Source organism: Mus musculus, chromosome 2 (assembly GCF_000001635.26).
Source record: "Mus musculus strain C57BL/6J chromosome 2, GRCm38.p6 C57BL/6J".
NCBI classification, from domain to species: domain Eukaryota; kingdom Metazoa; phylum Chordata; class Mammalia; order Rodentia; family Muridae; genus Mus; species Mus musculus.
Genome location: NC_000068.7, coordinates 151597637 through 151610158, shown reverse-complemented (window position 1 = coordinate 151610158; position 12522 = coordinate 151597637). Strand labels below are relative to the sequence as shown.

The window sequence follows — 12522 nt, the reverse complement described above, 5'->3', positions numbered from 1 at the left end:
AGCTTCAAAGAGCAAGCACAGAGGAGGAGGGAGGAGGCTGCAGTGAGGGGCATGGCTCGTGGGCAACACAGGGCATGCTTGGGTGAGCCGTGCTGCATCTCTGTGCTCAGCTTGAAGGCCTCAAGCACACAGATGTGACTTGGCTCCCAGTAGAAGCAGCACACTGTGAATGCTGGTGAAATCAGAAGGAGGTGGCCATGTTTCAGGGTCATGACTTTTGATGCTATTGCTCATACTGTGGGCTTCACACATCTTTGGTTTTTCTGCTAACAAAGTGTGACCAGTGAACTAGAGCCCTGGGTGGCGACCCCTTTGGGGTGTCAAATGATGCTTTCACAGGGGTCACATATCAGATATTCTGCACATCAGATACTTAGGATTCATTACAGTAACAAAATTATACTTAGGAAATAGCAACAAAAATAATTTTATGCTTGGGGGTCACCACAACATGAGGAACTGTATTAAAGGATTGCAGCCTTAGGAAGGTTGAGAGCCACTGGACCAGAGTGTCGGGAAGATTGCTTTTGTATGTCAGTCCTGGTTTGGCTTTCCCAGCTGGTGGAGGCTCTCTGATCACTAACTGATGGAGGGCTGTCTCCATGCAAAGTGGCTGTGGTCCCAGGCAGAGCTTCTCACATCTGCACATCCCTTTGGTCCCTGTTACACAGGCCCCATGAACAAAACACAGCACTTGAAGGCTGGCACTACCTTCCCTCCACCCCCACCCTTTTCCTCCCTCCCCCACCCTCCCTCTCTGGCTCCTCCCTGCCCACTCCCAAGGAGCCCTGCAACAAATCCCATGCAGAAATTCTTCCTTCAACCCCCACTTAAGGGATGTCTTTCTTTTTCCCAAAGCATGAGCCTGCTCCTCATTGGAGACGGATCATAAGTCCTGTTTACATCAGTGGAAGCTTGAGATTAAACCACTCTGTACTCATAGCGCAGTGGTCCCCTCTCCTCTGGGCCTCAGTCTCACCTTCCTGTCTTGTGTGACCTGCCTTAAAGTTGGTAGAACCCTTGTCTTACCCCTCAGCTTTCCGCCTAAAGCTTCCCCTTTGGAAAATCTCTCCGTTCTCCTTATTGCATTTGGCCTGCTTTTAAGGGAAGACGGGTGGAGGGATGAGTGAAGAAGGCCTTTTGCTGGAATCCAGCTGCCAGTCCAGACTGTCTCCCACTTGCTGGGTAACTGTAAACACGTTACCTGCTCTTGCTGAATTCTCATTTCTTTGTGGATAAAATGGTGACAGTCTCCCTAAGGCATTTTCCATCCTCTGCTTCTGAGACCACTTTAAGCCCCTTTCTGGTATTGGGGATTGGTGCTGGCATAAGTAATGGTGAGAACCCAGGATCTTAAAAGCCAAGGCCCAAAGAGGAGAGAGAAACCAGGGGCTGGCATGCCACCATTATCCTCTTCCTGTGCTGCTCAGGAGAAGGAGGGGCAGGAGAGGAGCTGCAGAGCTTGACAGCTCTATCAGTCAGGAAGCGCAGGGGAAGCCATATGCAGGGCTGCTGGGGGGCCTCCATCTGCCAGGAGTCATTTGCTAGGTTGGCTACCAAGCTCAAGTTGGCACCATGACCCCTCTGTTCACACACCTTTCCCTAGTGTCTGCAGAAGGTCTATCCTGGAGCAACTGGGATTGGAAGGAGTGGACCCAAGATTCCCCTACTGTTCCCTGCCTATGTAGGAAGCCTGCCAGATGTTGCTCTAGTGAATGTCCCTGGGCAGCTGGCCTGGAAGAGGGTGCCTATAACTTCAGAATCAGCTAATGCCTTATTAGACTCTCTGATAGGTGTACAGATTATCTCTAAAGAAGGACAGATGCCTTTAAGAGTTAATAATGCAAAGAAGCATTCTGATTTCCGAAGAATTACCTATCACTCCCTTATTACCTTGGTTGGGTCTCAACGCAACCCATGAACAAAGGATGCTACCGTGAGTGCTTGGGGAAGCTGGACTGGAGAGATGTGAGGCAGGCCCTACATCACCACCAGTGACAGTGTGATGTGGCTCAGAGCTCCTGAGGGTCTCAGGCTACTGCGTGCACTGTTCCTAGGCTGCAAGAAGAGACAGTTGGGAGAGGCAAGATCGGGGGTCTCTGGACAGAGCTTCTCCTTTGCTTATAAGAACAGTAGGAGCAGTCCTACTCAGGCTAGAGAGAGGGCACAGGAAGAATTCCTTGGAAGTAGAGTCCGTACTGTGCTCGCCTCTGGTCTCAGGTGAGGGCAGAGAGCTGGTTTTCCATCCTGCCCTGCTGCCACTGCCCAGCATTCTGGGCCACCCTCTCCCTTCTGGACCATGCCTATCCTTTGGCAACTATCCATTTAAAATAGAGATTGTATGGATTTATCTTGAATGGGATTTTAAATTTGATATGTAGTTCACGGACCATAAAATCTGAGAAATACACCACTCTGAGAATGTACTTACACGAAATTGTGTAACCAGCCCCATTATCTAATCCCTAAGCAACTGCATCGTCTTCCTTCAGAAGCCCCGCTCCTGTCAGCAGCTGCTCTTTATTACTTCTTGACAACCACTAAGTGGCTTCACTCAGTGGCTTCTTTCTGTCTGTCTGGATTTGCCCATGTTGGGTATTTTGTGTAAACCCACTTGTTCGTTCAGTACTTGTGTTTGCATCTGGCTTCTTTCACTTAATACAGTGTCTTCAGGGCTCACTCCCGTTGCAGCACATGTTGCTACCTCGTTTCTTCTAATGAGTGAAGTCCTGGTGCATACATGTGCTGCACCGCACATTATCTCCTACTGACAAGCTGCCTGCATCAACCCTGTGCACGGTGTTTCAATGCTTGCTTCGTTCCTTGGGAAATCTATCTGGCAGTGGAATTGCAGGCTCACAGGCCATCCCTGTTAGCTTTGTAAGGACTCACAAACTGTTTGCCATGGCAGTGTGGCTGTCGTATTCCCCACCAGACACACATGAGTTTCTCCATGCTCATAACAGTACTTGTTTCCTGGTTTGTTTGTTTGTTTTATAATAATCCTAGTGGATATGAAAATTTTGTATCTCGGAATTTTAACCTGTAAACACCCCTCTTGTTGGGGCGATTAGGCAGTACTTGAGATTGAGCCCAGGGTCTTTCACATACTCTGTAAGCCTCTGCTACATCCTTAGCCTCCAAATCCTTCTTTCGAAAATGGTCTTCCCCTGGGTTTTGTTCCCAGTATCCACACTGTGTGTCACAACCATTTGTAATGACATTCTAAGGGATCTAAAATCCTCTTCTGGCCCCCATGGGCACCAGGCACACATGTGATACACATATATATGTGTAAACACTCAGACACATAATAAAAATAAATCTTTTTAATTAAAAAAAAAGAAGAATTCTAAAAACAAACAAAAAAACCAAAATGGTCTTACTGGCCAGAGGAGATGTCTCGGTTGTAAGGTACAAGCTTCAGGGCTGAGTCTGCATCCCTAGTTTGTCATGGTGCACACCCAGAATCCCAGCCCTTGGGAGGCTGAAGCAGAAGGATTCTTGGGGTTTGTTGGCCAGACAGTCTAGATGAACTGGTGAGCTTTAGGTTCAGTGAGAAACCTTGTTTCAGAAAATAAGCCATTGAACAAGACACCCCACTTTGGCCTCTGGCTTCCACATATACACAAGTGCACATGTACAAACACACACACACACACACACACACACACACACACACACACACCTTACACCTTCAGACCTTCTAGTCAGTTTTTGTCCTTGTGACAAAAGATGTCAGCAAAGTGAAAAGGGGGAATTTTTGAACATAGTTTAAGTAGGATTAGCCTATGGGAGAGGGGCATAGCTGTTCACCTCACAGCAGCCCCACAGAGGGGAAAGAGAGACAGACAGACAGACTGATAGAACGAGAGGATAACTATATATACAGACTCTCTTCTTTCTTTTGCTCTGTGACCCAGCCTACGGGATGGAGCCCCCACATTCAGGGTGGCTTCCTCCTTTAGTTCCTCTGCTCTGGAATGCCCCCCCCCAGACACACCCAGAAGGGTGCATTCCTCATCCCCAGTGCTGACTATCACTAATCGCCGCACCTTGCGTGAGTAGAACCAATATGAGGACCCCATTGGCTGAAATGGAGGAGGAAGCCTGAGCCCACCCTGCCTAGCAGTCCAGAGCTAAGTTTCTTAGGTGGTGTGTAGATAGAGGCTTGGGACCGGTTCTGAGGCATCTGAGACTAGTCCTGTGGAGCTGCCTCAGCCCTCAAGCCTTTCCTGGTTACCTTGGAAACCCCTGCAGCGTTTAGCCAAGTTGTGGAACAGTCCTGCCACTGTTCTGGGGTTGCCACAGTGCGAACACAGAATCCAGTGGCTCTGTTGAGTGGTTTCAGTCCTGGGAGTGGCTTGTGCCAGAGACAGGAAGTGATCTGGTGAAGTACCCCCTCCCCCAACTCCTGCCAGCTTAAGTGCAGGAAGGCTGGACTCGAGTCTGCGGAGGGGGGGGGGGGGGATGAGACCGCCCTGAAACCTGCATAGTTTGGCCTGCCACCTCACTGGAGCTGCCCTGAAGTTCTAAGGTTGGAGGGTAGCTGCTGGCAAGCATCCGGGCCCGTTTCCATTTCCATCTCTGGCATTAGCATCCAAGGAGCACAAGTTGCTCTATCTGCCAGGGAAGGCTGGTCCAGGTTCTGCCTTGGCAGCGATGGGATCTTTCCCAAGCTCTGGTTGCCGTGCTCGGCTTTGCACAGCTGCTGGAGGCTGAGTCATAAGCTCAGCCTGTTCTGTTCTCTGGGGTTGCAGGGTTGCTTTCTTCTTTCATAGGTGGCTGATACTTTGTAGGTTGGGGGGGGGGAGATACCTTCAAAGGTATATTCTGGGACTGTCACTTAGAACACTGGCTGACCTGAGCACCTGGCTGCTCCCCATGTTGAGTAAGATGCCAGGATCTCCCAAGAGATGCAGCTTCCTGATCGTACAGCTTCGGAAACTGTGACCCAGAAGAGACAGCATCATATCCCAGTCCCTTGTTTTATAAACAGCCCTAAATGAGAATGTGGGACCCAGATACCCTAGAGACCATCTCGTCTAGCTTCATGATCTAGCACGGGGTTTTAAACCATTATATTATGAACAACTGTGTGTTGATTGTGTTTGTTCCTATGAAATACACCAGGGAACTTCAGCTAAGAGGCCAAGACAGGAAGGGATGAGAGCCAGTCCCTGTAGGAAGGCTGCAGAGCACAGGCTGAATACACAGACCTGGGGGGTGGGATGCAGTGGGCTGGCAAACAGCTCAAGCAGAGATATGGTGGTGCTTTGACAAGCAGAGCTCTCATTATGTACACATGCACACACACATGCACACATGCACACACACGCAGAGGAGGAAAAGAAAAGGGCGGAGGAGACTGTTGTAGGTGGAAAGGGTTTGATCACCAAGATTAAGTTTTTCCCACTTTGCTTCCATATAACCACAAGCTTCTGATAGATTTCAAACATGGTCCAGGTCTTTTCTCTGTTAATCTTGATGCTAACCCAGACCCATGCCCTCTTGCATTCACCCCTAGAAGGTTTTCACAGCTTCCTGCCTGCTCTCCTTTCCTCTGGTCCTGTCCTTTCCCTACAAACTCTACCCAGGGCTTCCTTGAATAAACGTCTGATGTGCCCATCTCCTTTGTGGGATAGCTCCATGCCTCCCTGTGGCCCACTGGACACGACCCTGGCCTACCAGGCTATGTGGCCTCACTCACTGATCCTCGCCTCTGAGCAGCTGTATTATTGAGTTACTTACTGCCTTTGGCCATGCCACCCTGTCTTCCCACTGGTGGACTCCTGCCCACCCTTCCAGACTCAACACACGTTTCTGATGGGAAGAAGGTTTTCTTGACCTTCCCGAGGCCACCAAAATGTCTTGGCTATTTCTTTTTTGAAGGTCATATCACACTTCAATTATCTACTTCCAGACCAGTGTCTGATCCTGTTCGTCCAGTGGCTCTTGTGTGGCAGAGCCGCCATCCATGCCATCTGCATGCACTGTTTCGTGTTACTTTCACGGTGCCCAGCGAGGAGGTGCCGCTCCCGGTGGGTGAGAGGCTGAATCTCAGCAGTAGCCAGACTTGCTGAGACACGCGTTCAGAGTACAAGAGCCAGAATTCAACCCCAGGTCTGTTCAGCCCTATTTCTGCAGCCTTTCAGCTCTTGCTCCTCATTATAAGCCCTTAGGCAGCACTGGGCATGGGGATGACCAATCAAAGAGGCAGATGTTTGTGCAGTTGCTATGGAGTGTGCACAATGGGGAAACAGGGACACTGGTGTGAAAAGGGGTGGGTGCCCTTGGGGTTGAAGGGACGAGAGATTGTTGGCTGTGCTCCCGTGACTTAGGGTTTCCTTTCACCTTCTATTCCAAGTGGCTGCCTCCAGCTGCCTGGGGACAGGCCTGTGGGACTCCAGGCTGAACAGGCAACGTGGCAATAAATGCCATGGCAACATGCCTCCTCTCTCGGGCTATGATGAGAGGGAGGAGTTAAGAAGACACAGGACACTCACTGGGGCCTCTGAGCAGGATCCTGAAGAGGAGGCACCCTATGGGACTGGGTGGCTTCTGCCTTCCCAAGAGGGACCCTGCCTGTGAGGTCCCATCCCAGCAGGGGAAATGCCACTTCTACTCTGCCCCAAATTAATAGCTGGTTCTGGCCTCCCAGGAGACTGTTAACTGTGTCCAGGTACAAATGCCACTCCATTCCCACCCACAGCCAGGGAGGAAGGAAAACAGAACTCAAGAGGAGGGAGAAACAGGTTGCCAAGCAAGGTGGTAGCAGAGGCAGCTGGGACAAAGCTCGCATTGTACCAGGGCCACATGCAGTTCCCATCTAAGCCTCTCTCACCTGTCTCTCAGGGCCTGGGCCTGGAGCTCCACCTGGGCTCTGCTGACTGTTCAGCCACACTCGTCCGAGCTGGCGTGGTAGAGAAGCTATCCTGGGAGGTGAGACCTGCTGAAGGTGCTTCCTCCCTCTTGACAGTCAGCCTAAAGCCAAGAGTAAAGTGTTGATGGGAACAGAGAGAGTAAAGAGATGGACTAGCTCAAATGAAAGAGAGCTGCTAGCAGGTCACCTGACCACAGAGGAACCACTCTGTAGCAGGCAGTCCTCCAAGCTTTGTCCACTCATAAGCAGATACCATCACCCCCTACCTATCCAACTCCAGCTGCTCCCACCATGTTCTTCTGTGCCCTGGAGACAGGGACCCCTGTGTGCCTCTCTAGACAGCCATACAGTCCGCTGATTCCCCACTTTGCACTTGCCTATACTCTCTACTGTGGGTCTGGGCCCGCTCTTCCCAGAGTCTCTGCTTGGGTGACTGAGACTGGTGGATGGGAAGTGGTGCCAAGCTAGGTGGGCAGCTCAGGTGACAGGCATGGTGTCAGTGGCTCCTGCAGCCCAGCATCTGACACCTCTGGGCAGACAATGCTGGCTGTGTCCAGGCCCTCTAGGGGAACAGGCCATGTTCTGTATCACAGCCAGGAAACTGGCCATCTGAGTAGTGTCTTTGTCCACTCAGGAGATGGTCCCACTACTGGCCAGGAGAAGCAGGCTCCTGGGGGCCCTGACGTGGGAAGGAGGTAGTCCCTGGGTCAGGAACTCTGGGGTTTGAGATCTCAGTCTCTGATGCTGGTCTGGTTCAAATACTGGTCCTGCCACACAACTGGGGTGTGACTTGGGCAAGTCCTTTTGCTCGTAGTGGCCCTGATTCCTTATCTATGAGAGGGGACTAATCTCAGCACTTCCTCATAGGGCTGTTGGGAGAAATCAATGGCGTGATGTACGTAACACATGTAGCACGGGCTGATGTGCACTGGGGCTTGGCTTGGCAGCTGCTTCTCCTCCAGCATGGGCAGAAGTCCAGGGCATGACATTCTCAGCTAAGCTTTCCCAGGCTATTGTCTACAGTCCCTTTTCCTGAGTGTGGAGTCAGGGACTGCCACCTCTCAGACTGGCTCAAAACTAGCCACTGGCTGCAGAAAGCCTAGGTTTCTCTCCCTTGACCCTGATGCTAGTGTAGCCCTGATCCCAGACAGCTAACCCTCTGCATGGGTTCTCTCCCTCCCCCTTATCCCTAAAGCATCCCTGCAAAGCTGTCCCCTGCCACTATTTGTCTCTTCTGAGTAGAACATCCTAAGGACCCCAGTAGCGGCGTCAATAGGCCTGGGTCCACCCACCCCTTTTCTCAAATCTCCTGGGCACATGAATGTACTTGCTAGACCCACCCACCCTAGAACACTCAGCAACTAGGGAGGGCTTCTTACTCTCTTGACCTTGGCCTCCGATACATCAAATGTGTGCTCAAGTTCTTGGGATGTGCCGAAATAAGCATGCATGTTTATATGACAGAAGCTGGCATGCCTGCATGTAGCATGGGACTCAGATGGCCTGGCTGCTTGTCCTGCTTTGTGGGCAGGCGCCTGAGCATGCACATGTGTGTGGCACATCTTGGAATGACCTATTTTGTCTGTATCCATTTATCTTTCTACACGTGTGCTGGTATGTCCGTCTGTCTTGTCTCCTTTGTAGCCAGGAAGCCCCGAACCACGTGCCAACTGGGAAGGTGATGGTCAGCGAGACCAGCCCGGCCTATTCTGGGGCTCCTACTCCTGCACCAGGAGTCCTTCGACCTGCAGCCCCTGCCAAAGAGGGAGGACTGGATGTGGGAGGCAGGATCTGAGGGGCAGGGACCTGGGGAGAAGCAGGCTTTGCTGGTAGATTAGAAGATCCTTTTTGCTGCACTGGTGGACAGGAGGGTCCTTGTCTGACTGTGACAGGGTCTTCAGCCCTCTGGGCACCTTCACTGTGACCTGGAAGATCTGGGGTTGGACTGAGACTTCTAGCCACCCCTGAGGCTCTAAGGACTGAGACTTTAAACTGGGGTTAGCAGCCTGTGCCAAGCCCCCACTGAATTCACTGGTGGAGGCAGCCACCTGCAGCCTAGCCTATAGGCCCTCGCTTGATTCTGGGGTGTCGTGTCTGAAGGGCAAGAGGAGAAGCCATGCCAGGCAGTGGCCCCAGTGAGAGGATGACATGGCCCGGCCCTGCCCTCCCTACGCCCCCCACAACCCGCCCTCTTTCCTCAGCCCCGGGAACACCGCCCATTCCGCCGCTCACCAGGACCCGCAGCCTCATGGCCATGTCCCTGCAGGGAAGTAGACGAGCCTCTGCCGGATCTCGCAGGTGAGTTTCTCCCTTGTCTACAACCTGGGCTTCGGATGCAGAAAGCCTTGGGCTTTGTCTCGCAGTGTGTGCAGCAGACTTGTAGCGTGCCTTTAAGCCAATTATGCCCTCAGTTTTCCCATCCTTAAAGCAGGCTGGATGATCCATGCCACCTCCAGGAACTATTTAAAGACCCAAATGACACGGTGGAGATAACAGTTATCTGAAGGTTCCCATCAGCACCAGCCCTGCGGTTACCATCCCTGCAGGCAGTAGTTTCTCCCTTTGGCCCTTTCACTCTGTGGGGCTCTCCTCCGGTCACTTCCTGTCTGCCCCACTCTCCTCCCTGCTGAGAGACCCTGGGACCCACCCTTTGTTCGCAACCTGTCTAGCCTCTGTTCTTGACCCTGGGGATGTAGGAGGGTCAGCCACCTTCTGGTTTCCATCTTGATTTCCACTGTCTGTTCTGTCATCCTTGTCTCTGTGTGTGTGTGCCCCCTCCCCACTGCCTTTCTTCCCTGTGATGAACCCGAAGCGGGGGCACTTTAGGCCGTAGCGGCCTGGCAGTGTTCGCCCAGTGCCCACAGGTGCCCGCCAGCCAGAATGAGCAGCGGCCTCTTCTCCCCGCCTCCAGGCGCACCTCTCCACCTGTGAGTGTGCGGGACGCCTACGGCACCTCTTCCCTCAGCAGCAGCAGCAACTCTGGCTCCTGCAAGGGCAGTGACAGCAGCCCCACACCGAGGTAACCAGCTCCTCCTTCCAGCCTGGCCGGGCTGCCTTTATGGTACCCAAGAGATGGGGAAACAGCACCGTGCTCCTCTAGCACGCTTCCTGGCACTGGCCTAGAATGGCTCACTTCTCCCCTCTGAGCTTTGGTTCCTGTCTGAAAGATGGGCATGAGCAAATGAGATGATGAGGCAGGAGCCGGAGGGGGGCAACTCCTGAAACATCACAGGTCTTTGTTCTTCCTGCTCCACCATCCATGTGAACGTCTTTTATCCTAATTATCCCAGGATGGCTCCTGTACCACCAGCCTTCCGGCCAGCAAAGAAGAACATAGCCCCCTTTGTGTTCATTGCTCAGGGAAGGGACATTTGCCTGTGAATTTTTGTCTGACTTCATTTGTTAGAACTAGGCCACGTGATGTACTAGCAACCTGTCCTGTTACTTCAGAGAGAATTAGTGTTGTCCGCTGCCCCTAAGAGAAGACAAGATGCATGTGGGCGTTAGCTCAGGCTCTGCAAATGCAGATGTGCTGCAGATGTGGCACGTGCTAAATTATGGTCTAGGTAGAATAGACAGTCACCTGAAATACAGAGTCACCTGGAGGGCAGATAAAGAAATGCTATGGGTCCCTGAATGTTAGAACCTGGTGCTGATGTGGTGTCCTGTTTCCTGGGTACTGGAATACAAGGAGGAAGTGGGAGGCTCTGGGAAGCTGCAGGCTTTGGATTTGGCTTCCTGTCTCTAAGGCTCAACTTTTTCTTTGTCATAACATGGATAAAATAATAATCCAGAAATATCAGGGAATGAGTTTGCAGCTTGCCTGTATATCCTGGACCACAGTGAGGCTTGGAGGGTCATGAACACAAGGACAGGTATGTTCTGACAGCAGTCCCACAGTCAAGCTCTTCCGCCTCGGTAGAGAGACATCATCTGTGTTCAGGGATGCCCAGAGCCACTAAAGATCTCAGGTATTTCCGCTAAGGTGTGGATGGTAGGTAACAGTCATGTGTAAGACACGTGCCCAGTCTCGGGCTTCTGATTTGCATCTTGCAAAGCCTGGAATTAGAAGCTTCCAGACTTTTCTGTTACTTACAGTTTTATAACACATCTCCCATTTGAGACTCCCAGTCTCAAACCCCAGGCCAACACCTGTGGAGACAAATGTCCTGTTGCCCAAAATGGGAGACTGCTACCTCTAGGGGATGGGACACATTACCTAAGGGCTTCACTGCAGCCAGGCTCTCTGCTAAGATATGTATAATCACATGCTTCTATTTTTGAATATATACACCACAAAGAGGAAGAGGAAGAGGTGGAGAGAGGGAGAGACTATAGAGACTATAAACATGTATTAAATGTTATCTTGGAAAAAAATGTCCATGAACGCAAATGAGAACCAAAGCCCCCACTTGACTGTAACCCTCATCCTTAGTAGTTTAATGTTGGCTTCTTCACTTCTTGCCTCATGCCAGGCTGAGGACTCTCTCTCTACTCGTCCCAGGTCTGTGCCCACCTGTCAAAGCCCTTGCAGGGCAGGAGGACAGCTACAATCTAAATGGAGGATGCTATATGGCTCCTCTTTTGATGAGATCTTAGACCAAGGTGGGAAAGCCCGGGCACCCACCACTGCAAATGTGCTACAGATGTGGCATGTACTAAATTATGGTCTAGGTTCATGCCAAGTGGAAGAGAGGCTGTATGACCTAGTCTCCCTTACTATCGCCATCTTCTCACTTTACAGTATACGGTAAATATTACAAGGCTTCTTCCATGAAACTTTAAACCTGCCTTTAATGGGACCACTTCCACAATGGGCCTCCACAGGACCTGTCTTTTCCAGCCCTATGAAGTGTCTATCCTGAGCCTAAGAGCTCCCAGCCCCTGGAGCATCAGGGTGTTATGGCTGCAGCCCGAATCTCCAGTGTGTGGGAACACTCCTGGGGTTTGAAACCAAGAACCAACTAGGGTTCCTAAGAACAGATCCTGCAGCCAGGAAGCTGTGGGTGGAACCGTCTGGACTATAGTCTGTTGTGGAATCAGGGAGTTCTTCTTCCTAGGAAAGCAATGGCCAGCCCTCCATCCTGGCTCCAGTGGCCTTCTGGGTGGGGGCTCCTCCAGAATGGTGTAGTATGACATACTGTATCAGTTGCAGAAGGCAGCCAGCCAGCTGTCATTCAAGCCAGCTGCTGCCAATTGTTCACAGGTGTCTCACACATGCCCCAGAGCATAGGTGTATAAACATGACTGGTGTCCTGGACCAGGCAATTGCCTATGAAAGCAGTATGAAATTGGTGTATATACACACATGGGGACATGCAGGTACACAATACCTGAGACACTATGAATTTCTTAAGAGGAAGGAGTGGCCAGACCTCCCAGTGTGCCTATGTAATGCAAACCTGTATGTTCCCAAAGGAGGTAAAGAGAGTGCATTAGGGTGTCTGCAAACATGGCTATGACTTCACACCTGTCTGCCCTCCCCATCCCTGTCCCTATGCTAGATAGGCTTTCAGCGGCAGGGAGGAGAGTGTCTCCTCCAGGAGAATTCACCTCCTGTGCAAGTGAGTCCTCATTCTCCAGGCTCACTTGGAACCTGCCCTTGCTCCCTGCTCATTCTCCCACTTACCTGTTGAGGA

The 12522-nt window shown here is 51.5% G+C and overlaps 1 protein-coding gene across 11 annotated transcripts in view; it reads left to right on the top strand.

Moving 5' to 3' along the window:
- Snph (syntaphilin) overlaps positions 1–12522 on the top strand; it is a 42059-nt gene that overhangs the window by 22449 nt on the left and 7088 nt on the right. Inside the window, exons 3-5 of one of the 11 annotated variants that reach the window (XM_030251168.1) lie at positions 7751–7778; positions 8528–9181; positions 9795–9902. In XM_030251168.1, coding sequence (XP_030107028.1) covers positions 9000–9181; positions 9795–9902 — 290 coding nt within the window. In that variant the 5' untranslated portion in view covers positions 7751–7778; positions 8528–8999. Of the gene's footprint in view, positions 1–7750; positions 7779–8527; positions 9182–9695; positions 9903–12522 lie in introns of all 11 variants that reach the window. The other 10 variants (XM_011239535.1, XM_030251172.1, XM_011239538.2 and 7 more) reach the window with 10 other exon arrangements.